The 19840-nt window shown below is 40.6% G+C and overlaps 1 protein-coding gene across 1 annotated transcript; it reads left to right on the forward strand.

The window, feature by feature from the left end:
- Nucleotides 1-737: 737 nt before the first annotated feature.
- On the forward strand, nt 738-19107 carry naxe (NAD(P)HX epimerase). Its single transcript, XM_028794130.2, has 7 exons — nt 738-824; nt 4335-4544; nt 10640-10748; nt 16161-16271; nt 17687-17800; nt 18336-18483; nt 18800-19107. Exons 2-7 carry the CDS (start codon nt 4360-4362, stop codon nt 19000-19002), a joined length of 870 nt encoding a protein of 289 aa, XP_028649963.2. The 5' UTR covers nt 738-824; nt 4335-4359; the 3' UTR covers nt 19003-19107.
- Nucleotides 19108-19840: the final 733 nt, after the last annotated feature.

Below are 19840 nucleotides of genomic sequence, written 5' to 3' on the forward strand. Positions count from 1 at the left end.
ATGTGTGTGGAACTTTCTCCTGCTATTTTTGTGTCTACCAACGTACTAATGACGTGCAAGTTAGGTTGACAGATGGCCTCCACTTGAACTACTAGCAACAAGTTTTGGTAGGTGTGGCTGGTATCCACCTTCTGTCTGCTCCACACCACCCTGAACCTGGTAATATGGGCACAAAATGACAAAACATTCTTAACCGCGATATCCGATTGTTTTAATGGAGTTGGAGGACAGGACACTGGATTAGGCAGCGTTAGCCAGGAGGCCATCACTGCGCTCACTACCGTACGCTTGCGGATATTAACCTGACGTTCACGTCTTCGAGAATGTGGGAGGAAAACCCCGACGAGAAATGGAAAATCAATGCGGACCCTGTGAGAACGCTCAGACTTTCCCTGGTCAGCGACCACGGGTATGACTTGAGCCAAAGGTGACGCATCTTTAGAAAACGTACGGAGGTAATTTATTTAATGATGGTACGTAGCACAAAAACGAGGTAAAGCTCAGTCTGATGAGATCCAAATTCCGTGCTCAACTCTGCTACTAGCACATTAAACTAAGCACCCAGAGCCAGAGTCTTCTTCCCCAATGACTGATAAGCCCAAAACAGACAGCGGGGGTCACTACCGATCCATGAGCGCATAGCTCGCGAGATGATGTTTGGCCCGTTTCCGCTTCTCTGCTGGCTCCACCCCTTTGTTAGGGACGGCCGGAGGCGCACATATTATACGTCACATTATTTGACAGATACGTCCACCAATAGTAATCGCGAACTGACGGCAAGGGAGGCGTTGTGTTGGTGTGGAAGTGACTATAAGATACTTGAGGTAAGTTAAGAAAATTGACAGTTTGTGAAGGAATTTTGTTTGAACGTCGCAGCGCTTGCACATTATTAGGTTTAATATCGCCTTTGCATACTCTATGCCTGTAACACATTCACAGAGCCAACGCCAAGGGTAGAGGAGACCTGTAGTCGCCCCCCCCCCCCATTGCACTGTTTTGACTGGTACAAAAGATCGAATTGAACAAGAATACAGGCGGCTCTATGCAGAAGCGACGCAATAAGCAGGTTACATAAAAACTTGGCATAATGGGACTGGGACAAGTAGGTCACGGCAGTAGCGTACACGAATGTCCTGAATATGTTATGCATACACAAGATTTCCACGCCTTCATTACAGTTGTGCGAAGGTGGGCATCGTAATAATTGAAAGTAAAGTAACTTAAGAAACCAGTCTCGTCTTGCCCAGTCGCTCGCGGCAGCTTGCTAACAGTCCGACCTAGGACTGCAGACAGTCCGGAGTTAAATTTCTTTTTTTTTTTAAATATGTTAAACGACCTGGCAGTCCGTCTCATCAAGTCCCTCCTTTTATTTTCATGATATTGTTCGAATGCCATCTTTCGCTGATACTGTGTCTGCCGAGTCGCCAAGTCTCCAATAACACTGCACACATGCGGTCCATGCAGGTAAGTAGGAAGTGCAGCTTGGGACAGACATCGTAAACGCGGTTAAAGCGCATATTCTGTCCTGTGCACTTTATTGAAATGCACACACTACGCAGTGATCGTCAGTTTGTTTGTATATCGCTTTTCAGAGTGCAGCCCCAGAGCGCTGTAACAAGTTCACAGGTAAAATACAATTTCACACTAAACAGCAAACGCACATAACAATAGTGTTTAAACAAAGTAGCCTCGAACGGATTACAAAAGGACAGTTTATGTCCATTAATGTTGTTATCATATGTCCAGTTGACAGCTGATAGGAGGAAAACAAAGCTCCAGAGAAAATCAACTTGAGAGAGATCAGAGTTGGTTATAACACAAAGTCGGACACAGTCACAGGCCTGGGGTCCTCAGGCAAATGGCCACCCACTCCCTCCTGAGCATCTTTGCAAGGCTGTCTAATAAGATGACAGAATCTTTTCTTTCTTGGATTGCAAGGAGCCCGGTGTCTTTAGGTTGGGCAGGAATACAACTTGGAAGTGGAGCAGTGACACCAAGATAATAAGAAACAAAGTAGAGGATGGGCAGTAATGGCTCATAATTATTGTATTATATTTAGTAAAAGTTGGTAACAAACAGATGCAATAAAGTGAGTGTTCAGCCTGGATTTAAAAGCTGAAACTGAAGGAGCGTCTCTTATAAAAGTAGGCCACTTTTTAGGTGAACTATAGCTTACAAGATCAATCTCCATTATTTTAATAATCCTTAGAATTAGAGTGTCTCAATACCAGAGTTGTTGTTGTCACTGTCAATACCAGTGAAATTTCATGATACAGTGGAACCTCGGGTCACGACCGTAATTCGTTCCAAAACTCTGGTCGCAACACGATTTGGTCGTGACCCAAAGCAATTTCCCCCCATAGGATTGTATGTAAATAAGTACAATTAATCCGTGCCAGACCGTACAAGCTGTAAATATATATATATTTTTAAAGATTTTTAAGCACAAACATAGTTAATTATACCATAGAATGCACTGTGTAATAGTAAACTAAATGTAAAAACATTGAATATCACTGAGAAAACCTTGAACAGAGAAAACTAACATTGTAAGAGTTCACGCTAATAGCCTTACGAACCGCTCACTGTAAATACTCTTTTTTTTAATGAGTTTTAAGCACAGGGAAAAAAAAATGAACATTCGAAAAATCCTTAATTTATACAAAAACTAACCTTGCATGAGTCGAGTTCTGGCATGAAGGAAGTGAGGAGGAACTGGGTGGAGAGGAGATTACAGTTTTGAGGTAAAGTCCCTCTGCGCGATGCACGTCTGACCGAGAACAATGTACTGTACAGGAAGAGACTGAATACGTGTGTAAAACATCGGTGAGTACGAACCGGAAGGGAAACTGGCTTGTTCGGCACCCGAGTGTGTGGTCGTGAACAGATGCAAAAGTTTGGCAAACTTTTTGGTCGTAACCGAGACGTTTGTGACCCGAGGTTCCACTGTACTCAACACCTGTTCAGTACCACATTGTCACTGTACAAGAAGGGTCAGAGCAGACTGTACTTCCAAAGGAGACTCTGGCCTTTTGATGTGTGCAGCAAGCTACTGGAAATGTTCTACCAGCCCATAGTGTCCATTGTGGTGTTCTACCCTGCAGTCTCCTATGGACGTAACTTGAGCTCAAAAGAAGCGGAATGCCTGAACAAACTTATCAGGCCGAACCCTGGACACACTGGAAGCTGTTGTGGAGAAGAGGATGGTGGCTAACATGGATGCCATCATGCTGTCTTAGATCACGTTTAGCCACAGGTATTAGGCAATTCAGTGCTATTTCCCAACATACTCTAATTTCATTTTGAAATTTCTGCACAATATGCATTTATTTATTTATTCATCGATTGATTAATTGGCTGTATTATGTGTCCTGTGAGTCTGTATCCTTGTTTTTTATGTTTCTGCTTCTGTTTGCATCTGAAGATTCCCCGAGATTAGTAATCTTTATCAAATCTAAAAATAAAAATACCGTTCAACAGCCTTTTATTAAAAGTACCTCCGTTGTTCAAGTCAACAATATTGTGCCTTTATCTGTGATAAAATTTAAAATACTAGCAGTGCTACTTATCTTAAGATGGGTTGAAATCTATGTAATTAACATAGACCTCAGTGTTAACATATGCAGTGCACTGTACAATGCAAGTGTCTCTGTTATATGCCCATTGGTATGGGACTCAAAAAAGCAGTGGTAATGTTTATGATGCACCATCTGTTGGAATGACAAATGCAATGCATTTTATTACTAAATATGTTTGTGATGCACCACCTTTTGGAACTGGACGGACATACAGAAAGACACTTGTCCTTTAATTAAGGTGGCTAAATACAAGTAGTAACAGCAGCTTTAAAGTGGTGGTATATGCAGTAAGTAGTTACTCCACTAACATGAAAATGCAGTGCAGGGCTTAATATGCGATAGTGATGGGGATTCCTCCAGTGTGACATATGCTGGGAGAATTCAGTGCAGGCTTTATAAAGAGTGATGTTATCATGGGCTACCAGGTTTATCAGGTCATGTACACATTCTACATTTTATTCTGTGACATTTTCTCTTATTTGAATTTTGTCCTACCAAATATGATTATGAAAATTTTAGTAGCCCATTACTGAATAGTGCGGTGGACTGGCACCCTGCTCGGGATTTGTTCCTGCCTTGTGCCCTGTGTTGGCTGGGATTGGCTCCAGCAGACCCCCGTGACCCTGTGTTGGGACATAGCGAGTTGGACAATGACTGACTGACATTACTGAATAGTTTGCTTGTTTTACTTTGCTTTTATTTTTCTCTATTTTGGGTTTCTCATGTGTGTTTTCCTTTTTTCCCCCCGTCTTTTAGGGTGGTGTCCACAGGAAAGTACTTGATGTTCAAGTTGCGGGTTTTGCTGGGTCTGGGAGCTATAGTAACAACTCATTGCTCACGAGGATTGTGGGCTCACAGCAGTCGATCTGTGTGTCCATTAGTCGGAGAGACAGGGTGGCTTACGTGGGCACGGCCTCAGTCGAACATTCACAGAATGGAAGGTGGGAAGCCCATGAAGTTCCTCAGGTACGACATGAATTCCTGTCGACTGTCCGCACCAACCTGTGCGTTGTAATGCTAAGGAACAAGGAGAAGAAAAACAAATTCAGAGTTGTGGGGAACAAAATGATGAATATTTATTGTTAGCTAATGATTGTCAGTGTTGGTGAATGAGGGGGTGGGTGAGAGGCCTCAGTAAAATAAATTTGCCTTTCCCTTTTTATTCCCCCTTTGTTTGTAGTTTACCTTGGAGGGTGGAATATTGTAGGCTGTTCCTGGGTGGGTTGTGCGAATGCGTGTATGTCTTTCAGATTTGAGAATGAATGAAGTATATTTTTACGTACAGTTGTCATTGTGTGCTGTCACATGGCCCTCGTGTAATTTGCTGTGCGCTCTTAGACAGCCACATGTTTAGGGAGAAGCTAAGTGTGCCCCCTGTGTAAATTTAACACAAATGGAGAGGAGCCTGTCCCCTGGTACTGTACTGATGTCTCGTGGGCACACGGCCTCTGGCTGCGTATGTAGTGCTGATTTGCCAGTTTATTTACATGGGCACCGTGTGACTGTCTGAGGGTGGGAAGCAGTTGATGCTAATGTAAGTAATGCCGTTATGTGCAAACATCACTAGTATGAGTGCATTAAAAGTAATAAACGCATACAGCACACCTCCCTACGTTACGTTCAACTTTTGTAAAATTTCTTCCGAAGTGTCAAGTTGCAGTCTACGTGCTGCGTAATGCAAAGCACTGGATCAAAACGACCAATTCAGCGGGTCGCGTTTGGTTCAGGTGTTGAACATGCCACCACCGGCTTGTATGAGATCTCGGATAGATGTACCAGAAGCTCTCTAAATTCTTCTGTTGGCGTCTTGTGAATTTAATAGATTTCCCTCCATTGCTGCACATTGCCGTCAGTGCAATTCAATTCCAATTTTATCTTAACATTTAAAAAAGGAAGATATAAAAATAATGAAAGTTTGAATGATTACATGTAGCTTATAATTCTGGTTTTATTATAAATTTAGTTTACACCTTAATCCCTTATAATGAGTGGCAACTTCTCTCTATTTTAATAAAAAAATCTTGGGATGAGACGGGACTTTTTGAGGAGACTTTTTGGAAGGAAGTCCCGTGAGACAGAGACTTTTACCTTGAAATTCTTTTAAGTCACGCCATACTTACAACAATTTTCATACAAGACCACAAGACCACGGTCATCAGGTGCATTCATGCACTTCACCTGGATAGCCAGCAATCCATTAAAGGGCTTACTTATGAACACACACACACTTATGAAGATCCAGTTTAGAGTCACCCATTCATCTAAAGATGGCAGCGAGAAATTAAGTCAAACAAATTAAGGTGAAAATTGTGGATCGCTTACACGGCAAATTTGTTAAATGCGTATAAATAGACTATGCTGAAACAGTTGGTGGTGATCGTGCGGAAGATGAAAACATCAACTTACAATATCCCATAGAATATCTACAAGTGTTAACACTGTCCAGTCTTCCACCGGCTGTATTACTATAGAAAGAAGGATGTATTATAATGTTATTGCGTAAAATATGAATGAGTGATGGGCTATGCAATGGAACAAAATTAGTTGTATTAAAAACTGGTTGAACAATTCTGACATGTAAAATTTTAACAGGCGACAAGAAAGGTAATGTAGTACATCTTCCACAGATGACATTAAACAACAAAGGAGATCTTGATATGCCATTCATATTAAAACGTTTACAGTTTCCAATTAGAAAAGCTTTTTCTATGACAATTAATAAATCACAGAGACAAACATTCGAAAAAGTCGTTTTATTTATTCGAGAGAAAGAAACAAAATTCACTCACAGGCAATTATACGTGGCGTTGTCACGATATAAGTCCAAACACAGAATCAAAATTCAATGCGATATTGACGAAAAGTTAATTCCAAATATTATTTTTACTGCAGTTTTAAAGTGAAAATGAAAATAATGCATATGTAACAATTCCCATGAAAATAGCAATCTCTTTAAATTGTATATCTGGTTAACCAAACCCGGGGGTTGGTGAATGAAGCGAGCAGGGGGCGGATCCCCCTGTTTGTTTTACATTATTGTTAAAGGAAAGTTTAAATAAATTGGCATATGTATGCAGTGCTGTCAAAATGAAAATGTTAAGAATACTACAAAAAATTTTACCATTGCTACGTGTATCTGATTTACGGAGTGTTGTGTATCTGATGTTGTTTTTTTGGAAACTCAAAGCAAAATCAAACTACAACAGTCATTTATAGTAGTAAGAAGAATCATGGGAGTTGAAGAGACATTTTGAAAATGGCTGTCACTACTAGTCCTGTTGAACCTCTGTTCTGTAAATTCCACTTGAGTAGTTTGATGTATGTGCAACACGTAATTAAAAGAATGTTCCATAGGTAAGTACGGTTTTGTGGATGTCTGCTAATTATTTGATTGTATGGATATTTACAGCCCAGTAATAGACCCACAAGTTTGGTTGAGCCATGCCAGACGTTCAGCTTCAAATCTCTGTACATTTACAGGACCTCCACCAACCATGTATTTCTTGTATAGTCCATAGTGCTAGGGTGTTGTAGCATGTTAGCAATTATGAACGTAGTGAGAAGTCAAGCAAAATAACACCTTATCCATATTACTAACCGAGAATGGTAAACCGGAAGGCACGGACCCAGGTACACGGCGATGGACGCAGGAGACATAGTGCGCAGGCGCCTACAGCACACTGAAAAGAGGATTCTGCACTGCACCCCAGAGTCAAACGGAAGACACTACGGGGTCCGCAAAGGTCCACAAAGATAGTACGGAAGGCGCGCCTACAACGCGCTTCTGAACTAAACGTCCACACTACACAGCATGGTCCGGGTAATAAGAATAAACGAACTCTCCTTATTAAACGTTCGGCATCCTCACATGTCCAAACCATATGGCATATGTGAATCACATTACAGTGATGCATTATTAACAGTACAACCACAGAAAACGCTCCGTATTAACAGTAAGTGCAATTATCCATATTACTAACGGTAGATAACGGATAACTAATGGAGTCACGGTCACGGCTCCAAAACGATCCAGCTCAACTAATGGAGCTACAAAAACGAGCCCGCATAGATAAAATCATTAAACGTGGGCGCCTACAACGCGCGTCTGAAACCTTCGAAGCAAAACTGTCTCGGCTCCAAAACCAAACAGCTCGACTAATGGAGCTACAAACACGAGCCCGCATGGACAAATACAATGAACATAGACGCCTACAACGCGCATCTGAAACTGCGGAAGCAAAGCAGGCACGGGTTCAAAACGAAACACCACAACTGACGGAGATACACACACGAGCCCGCCTGGATAAAATCAATGAACGCAGGCGCCTACAACACGCTTCTCAAACAACGCAACCAAAGAAGTCACGGCTCCAAAACGAAACATCTCAACTGACAGACATACAGAAACGAGCCCGCCTGAATACAATTAATGAACGCAGGCGCCTACAACGCAACTCTCAAACAGCAGAGGCAATACATAAACAGCAAAGAAAGGAACGACAAACAGCCACTAAACAATTCCGCCAATTAGCTGACAACGCATTCTGTAATGAGTCCACTATTAATGAACATTCATTAGGATTAATGAATATCATTTGCTGTCATTGTCATTCACTTAACTTCCCTGAAGAAACAACTGGCACTACAACTAATGAGTTTACACGTTGTTGTCAAAAGGGTCAGGTTAGACTGCCTCCTTTAGATGACTTTCCTGAATATCTACGGAAGCTTCTAACTAACAATGTACCCAAAAGTAAAATCTTTATGGACTGCATTGGATCCTACAATAGTTCATTTCCTTTTGCATCTACCGGGGTAAATATCAGGCCCGGGGTAAATATCAGGCCACCAGCTGGCAATGGCAGACCCTTCCCGAAAACAAGCAATACACAGAGCTGATAATGAGAAACGTCGCTGAAGTCATAAACGGTCACCCATTAGCTAAGTCTACAAAAGTACTTACAGGATCACATTCTAACAATACTGTTTTGATTCCTACAGTTGACGTTCCAAGTTCTTACCCGGAATTACCTTTTACACTTAAACGACGCCAATATCCCATTAAACCGGCATTTGCTATGACGATCAACAAATCCCAAGGACAAACCATGGACAGAGTTGGCATATACCTCTCTGAGCCTGTACTTGGACATGGACAACTTTATGTAGCCTTCTCAAGAGTTCGGCGTTCATCTGACATTAAAGTTAAAGTTGTAGATACTCCATACCAAGCAAAACTCATTCAAGGACAACACACCATCTTTACTACAAATGTTGTGTATAAAGAAATATTCCAATATATCTTTCTAATGTGCCATGCTATGGGTTCTTTACTTCCTTTGTTCGTCATCTACACCTTTACACTCCAATATATCTCATACATACATCAATGTATTTCAGGTTACCCAACACCAGGGGTTGGCGAGCGAAGCGAGCAGGGGGTGAAGCCCCCTAGTAGTGGCTAACTAAAAAGATTACAGTGTGCAAGCTTTTGAGGCAACTCGGGCCCCTTCTTCAGGCAAAATGTAAGGAATGTCTCAATGGACTTTAACAGGCCCTGTTTTTTGGTCGGTAAGCTTTGACTCCTTAAGAAGATTTTATTTAATGTACATTTGGTTAAAATTCCATGTAAATTAGGTTACAATTGAGTTTAATAACCTTAAACTAGGAGTTCCTCTGAAAGAGATATAGGAATTTTGGGAGGATATTCATTTTGACAGTAATGATTTTCTAGGCCAAGGTAAGATGGGGGAAGGCCCATCTGTTAACATTTTGTTTGGTTTTAATCACAATACTAATACTATGTTTTTAATCATATACAAAAATTATGTTTTTTAACAAGATCTTTATTTTCTCCAAGTAATAAACTGTTCTGATAAAATCAGTAAAAAGTGATCTAGGTTGGCCTGGCATGTGAGAAAGTTCACTGGAAAAAGCACCTTTTATTCAGGTTAATTTCCAATTTGAAGATCATAATAAATTTTAGCAAATTCAATAGAGTGTAAAGGGACATTTCCGTTTCCATCCCTTGAATATTTGTGTTAGTCTAGGTGCCATTTTTGTACATTTCATGGCTTTTGGTGTTTATGATGTTGGGAAGGCCTGCCTTTATATTTGACTGTTTTTATTTTTTAATAGTTCAGTTTTAATGTGCAGGTCCAGTTGAATGTGCCATTCAGGGACAGTTAAGTTCCTGTGTAACCGTCAGTATAGCAGTGTGCAGGTTTTTTTGTTTTTAGGGTTTAGGTGAGCAGTATCAAGACCCGATAGATGGGTCTGGCTTCTCTTAAACACATTTTAGTTATGCAGTGTTCTTTTTATCAGCTTTTTATGCTAAAGATAAGCATTTTAATTTAGCAAAGATAAACATACAGAGAACAATTAGAGTATAGTGATAGAAGCTTGTAAGGAAAACCATCAGCACTTGACTTTGGAACCCATTTTGTCAGCTGTTGTGATGTTTGAACTCTGGGCTTAGTCGTCTTCCTCAAAGTTCTGCGCAGAACTCCAGGAGCAAAACCATCCGTCAGTGTGAAATGGCAGTGTGCGGTTTTTGCTCAAAGAACTGCAGTAAATATAAGTTTGCCAGTTCAGTTCCTGCTGACAATCTTGCAACACTCCGTAGGTAACATGAGCAGTTAAAATTGGTAAGCAGTTGTACTGAACCTGCAAGTCATTTTGTGTACATGCATGAACAACAGAATGCAAAATGTATTGTCAGCAACCAAACATTACATAGTTCAGTTAAAATCTTACCTGTATTTCTGACCAGCAGGCATCTTATTGCCACTCTTGTGAGTTGTGGTTAACGCAGAGAAGGATGAAACTGAAACTGTGCCTATCCTGGGTTGGGGTTTTTTTGGCCAAGGTCCTGTATCATCAATAGGACATTTCAACGTTTAGAATGTCTGGTTTTAAAGAAAGTACTTCCCAGTGTCTGAGAATGATGGGTCAGAAATTGTAAGAAACAGCCATGTGTTTCTTGCAGACCCCTAAAATGGGTTTTATAATGCTGCCCCAGGACCTTGGTGTAGCTTTCTTTATTTACTGTGTTTCTCCAGTCAGGAGGAGGCCCAGAAGATCGATGAGGAGCTCTTCACAGAGTACCGCTTCAGTGTTGACCAGCTGATGGAGTTGGCAGGACTTAGCTGTGCCACTGCCATTGCCAAGGTGAGACTTGTGACCTCATCATTATGATCACCGAGTGTTTTTAATTTATTACATCAAGAAATTAGTCAGGCAGGTTGAGTGTTGCTGCAGCTACTGAGATTGCAGGAAAATCAGAAAAATAATACTATTATCATTAGGTATGTTATTCATATCACTAGAAATGTAACTTTATTCAGAATCCTAAGTAACCCATTCCGTGGGTAGAGGAAAGTTGTTTTTTTTAGCATGATTGTTTTTCTCACTAATACATTTTGGACAAAGAATTTTGAATATGCTGTATAGATGATAGATTGGATAAGGAGAGTAGTAGTCACCTTTTTAAATATTGATTTTACATTGTTATCTCTCTTCCTGACACAAAGAAGTGAATGACTATTTGACATTCTATATTTCTCTTTATATAGAAATATAGATATGTTTTATATTTAATTATACAAATGAAAGATATTCCTAAGCCAATCATACCAGATATAGTGAGTACAGTTACAGTCATGTGAAGATGAAAGTACACCCTCTTTCAATTCTAAGGTTTTATGTATCAGAACATAACAAGAAATCATCTGGTCCTTAGCAGGTTCCAACATTAGGTAAGTAAACCCTCAGATGAACAACAACACATGACATATTACACTTTGGCATTATTTCTCTCTATTATAATAGAAAAGTCTTGGGAAGCGAGACGAGACGTGACTTTCTCAGAGAGACACTTTCACATCCCGCGAGGCGAGACTTTGTGCCAAGAGATTTAACCACGCCCGGGGCCAGAAATAAAAGACAAAAGAGTACATGACAAAGTAGAACGTCATAAAGAATTCAAAAACGTTGGCGCGGTACACATGCAGAACAGGGTATACTGTAGATAGTGGAAGTACGAAAATGTCTCAGAAAGATGATAGTAAAGATTACATTAGCACAGACAAACGGAAATTATTACTCTGTGAAATAACGGAACAGCGAAAAGAGATCAAATATACAGTGCATCCGGAAAGTATTCACAGCGCATCACTTTTTCCACATTTTGTTATGTTACAGCCTTATTCCAAAATGGATTAAATTCATTTTTTTCCTCAGAATTCTACACACAACACCCCATAATGACAACGTGAAAAAAGTTTACTTGAGGTTTTTGCAAATTTATTAAAAATAAAAAAACTGAGAAATCACATGTACATAAGTATTCACAGCCTTTGCTCAATACTTTGTCGATGCACCTTTGGCAGCCTCAATTCTTTTTGAATATGATGCCACAAACTTGGCACACCTATCCTTGGCCAGTTTCGCCCATTCCTCTTTGCAGCACCTCTCAAGCTCCATCAGGTTGGATAGGAAGCGTCAGTGCACAGCCATTATAAGATCTCTCCCGGGATGTTCAATCGGATTCAAGTCTGGGCTCTGGCTGGGCCACTCAAGGACATTCACAGAGTTGTCCTGAAGCCACTCCTTTGATATCTTGGCTGTGTGCTTAGGGTCGTTGTCCTGCTGAAAGATGAACCGTCACCCCAGTCTGAGGTGAAGAGCACTCTGGAGCAGGTTTTTCATCCAGGATGTCTCTGTACATAGCTGCAGTCATCTTTCCATTTATCCCGACTAGTCTCCCAGTTCCTGCCACTGAAAAACATCCCCACAGCATGATGCTGCCACCACCATGCTTCACTATAGGGATGGTGTTGGCCTGGTGATGAGCGGTGCCTGGTTTCCTCCAAACGTGACGCCTGGCATTCACACCAAAGAGTTCAATCTTTGTCTCATCAGACCAGAGAATTTTCTTTCTCATGGCCTGAGAGTCCTTCAGGTGCCTTTTGGCAAACTCCAGGCGGGCTGCCATGTGCCTTTTACTAAGGAGTGGCTTCCATCTGGCCACACTACCAAACCTCAAGTAAACGTTTTTCACATTGTCATTATGGGGTGTTTTGTGTAGAATTCTGAGGAAAAAACTGAATTTAATCCATTTTGGAATAAGGTTGTATGTAACATAACAAAATGTGGAAAAAGTGATGCGCTGTGAATACTTTCCGGATGCACTGTATTGCTTAGATTTAAACTTTAAGTCAGAGATTTGTAGATTGTCTAATTCGTGTTGCCATCGTGGAAAAGTAGTGTTTCTTCCCAAAGAAGAGGTGTATCCGCGAGAATGAAAAGATTTGTTGTTTGTTGAAAGTGAAATCCCGTGAGAGAAAATTTCAAACCCCGCGAGACAAGACTTTATGCAAAGAAATTTGGAAAAGTCCTGCCCACATCTAAAACATTTACAGCCATGCACACGGTTCAATCATTTCTCATTTGTGTGAATGCTATTGTCAGACACAGTTCGTGTTGAGAGAAAGAAACGATATTCACTCACGGGCAGTTATACGTTGCGCTGTCACAATGTAATTCCAAACATGGAATCAAAATTCAATGAGATATTGACGTAAAAGTAAACGTGAAAAGAGATTGAATATAGTCATAGGTGATATGACAGAAGTATGTAGATATTGTTTGTCTTTAAACTTTAAGTTGGAGACTTGTAGATCATTTAATTCGTGTTGCCATCAGGGAAAAGTAGTGTTTCTTTCCAATGAAGAGGGGTATCCGCAAGAATTAAAAGTTTTGTTGTTTGCTAAAAGTGAAATCCACATACGCGAGTGGCAGAGACATGAAGTTGCTGGCGTGTCACGCAGTCGGGGGTTAGTGAGTGAAGTGAGCAGGGGGCAAAGCCCTCTAGTATTTAATAAAAACAAAGCCAGCATGCTGAAGTGGTGTGAATGTATGTATGCATGTAAGTACACTCTTACTGTTTCCATAGGAATTATGAGGGTAAGCAAGTGTGACCACCTCTATAAATGCAGAGGATTTGGCAGTTTGCTGCTGTGGAGCATTCTGGTTTGCTAACACAGTGCCAAGGAGGACAGACATCAGCAGTGATCTTGGACAGAAACAATAGCTTCTCTATCTGTCAGGGAAGGTCGTTTACAAACAATTTAAAGTCCATCATTCTACAGTGAGAAAGACTACTGGTGCATGGTGCTGGAGGGCTGATGATTTGGGCTGGTTCTGCAGCCACAGGACCTGAGCACCTTGCAGTCCTTGAGTCGACCAAGAACTCCTCTGTATGCCAAAGTATTCGAGAGTCAAATGAGAGGCTATCTGTCCGACAGCTAAAGCGTGGCCGAAATTGGGTTGTGCAGCAGGGCAATGATCCAAAGCATACCTGCAAATCTACAACATAATGGCTGAAAAAGAAAAGAATCGAGCTATTGCAATGGCCCAGTCAAAGTCCAGACTGCAATCCGATTGAAATGCTGTGGCAGGACCTTAAGAGAGCGGTGCATAAATGAATGCCAGCAAACCTCAGTGAATTGAAGCAGCGTTGTAAAGAACTGTGGGCCAAAACGAGACAGTGAGAGGCTGATAAAATCATACAGGGACAAGTTGACAGGCTGCTGAAGAAGGTTCAACGAGACATTGAGTCATGGGGTGTTCTTAGTTTTTCACACATGGCGTCTCCATTTTAGCTTCAGTTTTGTTAAATAAATAATGACACGGTAGAATATGTTGTGTGTTATTTTACACCTGAGATTAGATTTAAATAATTTTAGAACCTGGAGAGGAGCGTTTTTTATTTTTTTATGTCCTGATATGTAAAACCATAGAACTGTACGATGGTGTACAGTAATCCCTCCTCCATCGCGGGGGTTGCGTTCCAGAGCCACCCGCGAAATAAGAAAATCCGTGAAGTAGAAACCATATGTTTATATGGTTATTTTTATATTGTCATGCTTGGGTCACAGATTTGCACAGAAACACAGGAGGTTGTAGAGAGACAGGAACGTTATTCAAACACTGCAAACAAACATTTGTCTCTTTTTCAGAAGTTTAAACTGTGCTCCATGACAAGACAGAGATGACAGTTCTGTCTCACAATTAAAAGAATGCAAACATATCTTCCTCTTCCAAGGAAACAGAGAGGAAAGCAAACAAATCAATAGGGCTGTTTGGCTTTTAAGTATGCGAAGCACCGCCGGTACAAAGCTGTTGAAGGCGCAGCTCACACCCCCTCTGTCAGGAGCAGGAAGAGACAGAGAGAGAAACAAAGTCAAAAATCAATACGTGCCCTTTGAGCTTTTAAATATGCGAAGCACCGTGCAGCATGTCGCTTCACGAAGCGGCTGTACACAGAAGGTAGCACCGTGAAGATAATCTTTCAGCATTTTTAGACGAGCGTCCGTATCGTCTAGGTGTGCGAACAGCCCCCCTGCTCACACCCCCCTACGTCAGCGCAAGAGACAGAGAGAGAAAAGTAAGCTGGGTAGCTTCTCAGCCATCTGCCAATAGCGTCCCTTGTATGAAATCAACTGGGCAAACCAACTGAGGAAGCATGTACCAGAAATTAAAAGACCCATTGTCCGCAGAAATCCGCGAACCAGCAAAAAATCCGCGATATATATTTAAATATGCTTACATATAAAATCCACGATAGAGTGAAGCCGCGAAAGGCGAAGTGCAATATAGCGAGGGATCACTGTACTTTCTTTTTCACATGACTGGATGTCAAAAGAGTTGCTATCAACCTCAACTTTAAAAAGGTAACTTTAAAGAAGACAATTTAATTTATGCTCTTCAGGATCTGTGCCTGATAAAATGCTACCATATTATATATAAGGGGAGTCAAAATTATGTTAACATTTGAATGGTAGAAACGATTTATTCACAAAACACACTTCATATGTGCCAGATGATTTACAGGAATATCTCAACCCGTTTGCCATCATGTTCAACACATGTACCATATGTGGCACATAAATCGTATAGAAGTATATACATAGCGGTATCATTAGTGTTAACTTAATTTTGACTCACCCTGAACTATCAGTTTAGAAATATTGTGCTCCCCTAGTGACAAACGTTGTTGCACATTCACTGCAGTTCGGTATTCTTTGGCAGAGCTACAGAACGGAGCACTAAGTAGGTTTGATTTCTTGCTAGAACTGTTAAAGACGAAGGTTCTGTCCGCTTCCTTAGAACAACCAAAAAAAAAATCTTTAGTCCACAGAGCTAAAGGAAGTCTTTTTAAAAAGCTCTGATATCTGATTCGGCTTTTGACTCCTGGTGCTGACTTTCCTTTAGCCCGAGTTTACATGGTGGTGTAACGGGAAACATTTTGGTTTATGGATTCATGTATATTTCTTGAGGAGGGACAAACATAAGGCTCTAGATTATCATAAAGCATGCTGGGCCATGATTTGGTGAAGCATTTTGGCAGAAATGGACCGAATAACATTGTCTATTTTTAACTCCATGCCCCCAGTATCTGGATCTTATTTTTAGAGTGTTAAAATATTCTAAAGTCTGGAAAATACTGTATATAAGGTAAGTTCAGAAGCAGTTGTTAACATTTTTCTCCACTAACATGGTCTATCACCTGTCTTCCAGGCTTATCCAGTCGCTTCCTTCACAAGAAAGAGTCCAGCCATTTTGGTGGTGTGTGGACCAGGAAATAATGGAGGGGATGGATTAGTCTGTGCCAGACATCTCAAATTATTTGTAAGAGCTCCCAATATATCTCAGTCACCACTCTAAAAAACTGTTTTCAGATTTAGTTATTAAACATCAATAAATGTTGTCTTGGTAATTACATTGTGAAGTATACTGGGCTACATGATACTCCACTGAGTTTGATTTTCTAATCTTTACGAATTATCCAATCAAGGTAAAGATGGTCTCCTAAATGGCTGTGATTTTATTGTGCATGAGGACTGGGGTGATGTGCTGAGCTCCCTTTGTGACAATGCGGTCATCAACTACAAAACTGCCCACAGCTTCATTCTGTTTGTTCCTTTTCTGCTCTGTCCGGGTCTATGCCTTCTTGTGAAGGAATTCTCTCATGAATGCACCTATAGTGGTAACATCTATAAACATTTTCTTATCTAGATGTCCTATTCTTCTGATCTACTTATCAGCATTTATTTCCTTTTCTAGGCCGGGTACATTTAATTTAAATCCCTGCTTTGACTTCCTGGATTTAAAGCAAATTGATTTCTTCCTTGTCATTGTGTTAAATGTTTTCAGATTTGCACCATTTGTAGTGTTTGTTATTAACTAGTGCTCTTAAAATTTATTCTCACTATGGAAATGGTTTACAGAGTATTAACCAACATAAGTACAGATTAGGCGAGAGGGATTGACTGGGGGTTTGGGGGATTTTGTGAAAGTTGCCCTGGTTACGTATCCAACAAAAAGAAAGCATAGTGGGGATGAATAGGATTAGCAGTCTAAAATGTATCACAGCCTCTGTCAACACAAATAGGGAAAATACACCGCAAAAGTAAGACTGGACAGATGTGCGTCTCCATTCTGATGATTGGCTGGTGGTGCCTGCCTTCATTGTAAAAATGATTGACAGCGGCCACACCCCTTTCCAGGGCTTCTGGTTATTTTCATGTTTTATGTTGAAGTGAGGAGAGCGATTTTCACAAAGGACAGTACTCTGAACACCTTTGGGCTCCATCGCTGCTCGATTGTCTCTTTAATAACCCTTTGACATTCGTGGATATGTGATATCAGGCTACAGAGTGAGTGCAGGAAAACAGCGAACCCTTTCTGTAGTTGATTCTGCTTCCTGCTTTATGTTCTTTGGATGTGTCTGACAGAGCACCTTCTAAAAATGTGTCGTTTACGATAGTTGGTATGTGGAGTATGGCCTTGGTATGGTTATGTACTTACGTTTAATTTTTAAAGCAAATATTCTTTTCTGTAATGGCTGTACTTGTAAATAATTGTGTTGTAATGATTTGTAACTACATGGGTTTTTAATTTATAGTTAATCCACTTCAGGGTTAGGCTGTGAGACTGAAGTACAGCACTAACTGCAGTGTCCCCTTCATGTCTTTCTAATTTGTGAATTAATGGATTCCATTTGTAGAATATACAATGCATTTCTATCTCATTACTTTTGCCAGGGCTTTGAGCCGACGATTGTGTATCCAAAAAGGCCGAGCAAACCTCTTTTTGAGAACCTGACTACCCAGTGTGAGAAAATGGACATTCGCTTTCTCTCCGAGTTTCCAGCCGAGGTAAGTAATTGCTTATTGTGCTTTTCTATTTTACTTTTCTTAACTATTACTGTTGAACTCTCAAAACCAAAGTGCTAAGATGTGCCAAAGGCCGATGAATTACTTTACAATGCAGTGACCTGCAGGCTGTGTTGTAATTTGTGTCTCTTTGCAATTATTGGTCTCATTGATGTGATTTGCTAAGCGGTAGAGTGTTTAGTTTTTCAGATTTTGGCTTATTTTATACCACTAGAGAATTTTAGCATATTAATGATGATGTTTGGGCGCACCTTGTCCTGTCATTTTAGATACACAATAACAAGAATCACGAAATTGAATGAGAGCTAAATGTGCTTGAAAAGCTGAACTAAATAACAATGGACAGCCATTTTATACCGATTAGCAAGGCAATGCAGCCAAATGCATGACATGATGATTCCAAATGAAGTATTTCAGTGTTTTTAAGCAGGAATGGTGTAGCTACACAAGATATGCCTGAAGGAAACTCCGCACAGACCTCTATTGAGAAAAGTAAATGAAAACACTTCTCTTTCAGCCAGAGGTGATTGATGAGGCGTATAATCTAGTCGTTGACGCCATCTTCGGGTTTAGTTTCAAAGGGGCAATTCGAGAACCCTTCAACAGCATCATCGGTACACTGAAGAAGGTGACGATACCCATTGCCAGCGTTGATATCCCATCAGGTGAGTCCAGCACAGTCTTGTTTTACAGTGGCCATTGGGTAAACAGATCTACAGCTATGTTACTCTGTGTTGTAGCACTTGTGCACAAAGCAGTGGTCCCCTTTCACTTTATTTAAAATTGCAACCATCTTTCTTATGAAATCAATGTGGATTTACAAACTCTCTTATTAAGTTGACAATTGAAAAAAACCTGATATAATCTTTTTTATTTTTAAGTGTGTACTTAGAAACAGGAAGGCGCTTCATAATGCCTGATTATTTTATTATCTTTTTCAAATTTAAAATAAAAGAATATGTTTTCCCCTCTTTCTTCCAGGCTGGGATGTGGAAGTGGGGAGTCCCGATGGTATTCAGCCAGATATGCTAATTTCACTCACAGCACCCAAGAAATCTGCGTTACAGTTTCAAGGACGTTATCACTTTCTTGGGGGGAGATTTGTACCCACCGCACTTGAAAGCAAGTACAAGTTGAACCTCCCAGAATACCCTGGGACAGACTGTGTGATCCAGATAATGTAGGGCCAGATCTCAGGCAACGTCCATTACAGCACACACCTGCTGGTACTACTGGTTTATAAACTTCAGTCTCACATTCACTGAGAATAAAGACATTTGAAAAGGTAACTGCTCTTTGCCAATTCAGATTTTTTTTTTCTTATTCTCCACTAAGGGGTATTCTTGCCCTAAAACATTTGCTTCATCTTGTCTGTATGGTGGCTATCTATGAGAAAAATAACCTAAAACAAAAGAGTTACTCCTAAGAATATCAGTGCACACTGAAAATGCACTTCTCAACTCAAAATGTTTTTTTTAATAAATTGTGAGTAGTATTCAGCCTGTAGTATGCACCTGTCACCATAACATTACGTTACACCGATTATGTCACTGCAGTGTCACCTGGCAAGGTGCAACTTATGATAGGCAGCAAGTGAACAGTCAGTTCTTGAACACAATGTGCTGGAAACAGGAAAACTGAGCCAATGTAAGGAGCTGAGTGACAAGGGCCAAATCTCGATGGCTAGTCAACTGGGACAAAGCATTTCATATCAAACAAGTTTTTGTTCTTTTCTTGGACACTAAAGAGCTTCTACAATGTTGATCATGAGAGAGAAGGTCAGCACACAGTGCATCGCTGCTTGCCACGTGGCCACAGACTGGTGAGAGTGCCCATGGTGACCTCTGTCCATTGCCTTAAACACCTACAATAGGCATGTGATTGTCAGAACTGGACTGTGGAGCAATGGAAGAAGGTGGTCTGGGGCCTCATTTCTAAAGCTTGCTTACATACAAAAAGGAGCTCGCACCGTGTGTATGCAACTTCCCACACAAACAACTGGATTAATAAAAGAAAGCTCGA

The sequence above is a fragment of the Erpetoichthys calabaricus genome, chromosome 2, assembly GCF_900747795.2.
Source record: "Erpetoichthys calabaricus chromosome 2, fErpCal1.3, whole genome shotgun sequence".
NCBI classification, from domain to species: domain Eukaryota; kingdom Metazoa; phylum Chordata; class Cladistia; order Polypteriformes; family Polypteridae; genus Erpetoichthys; species Erpetoichthys calabaricus.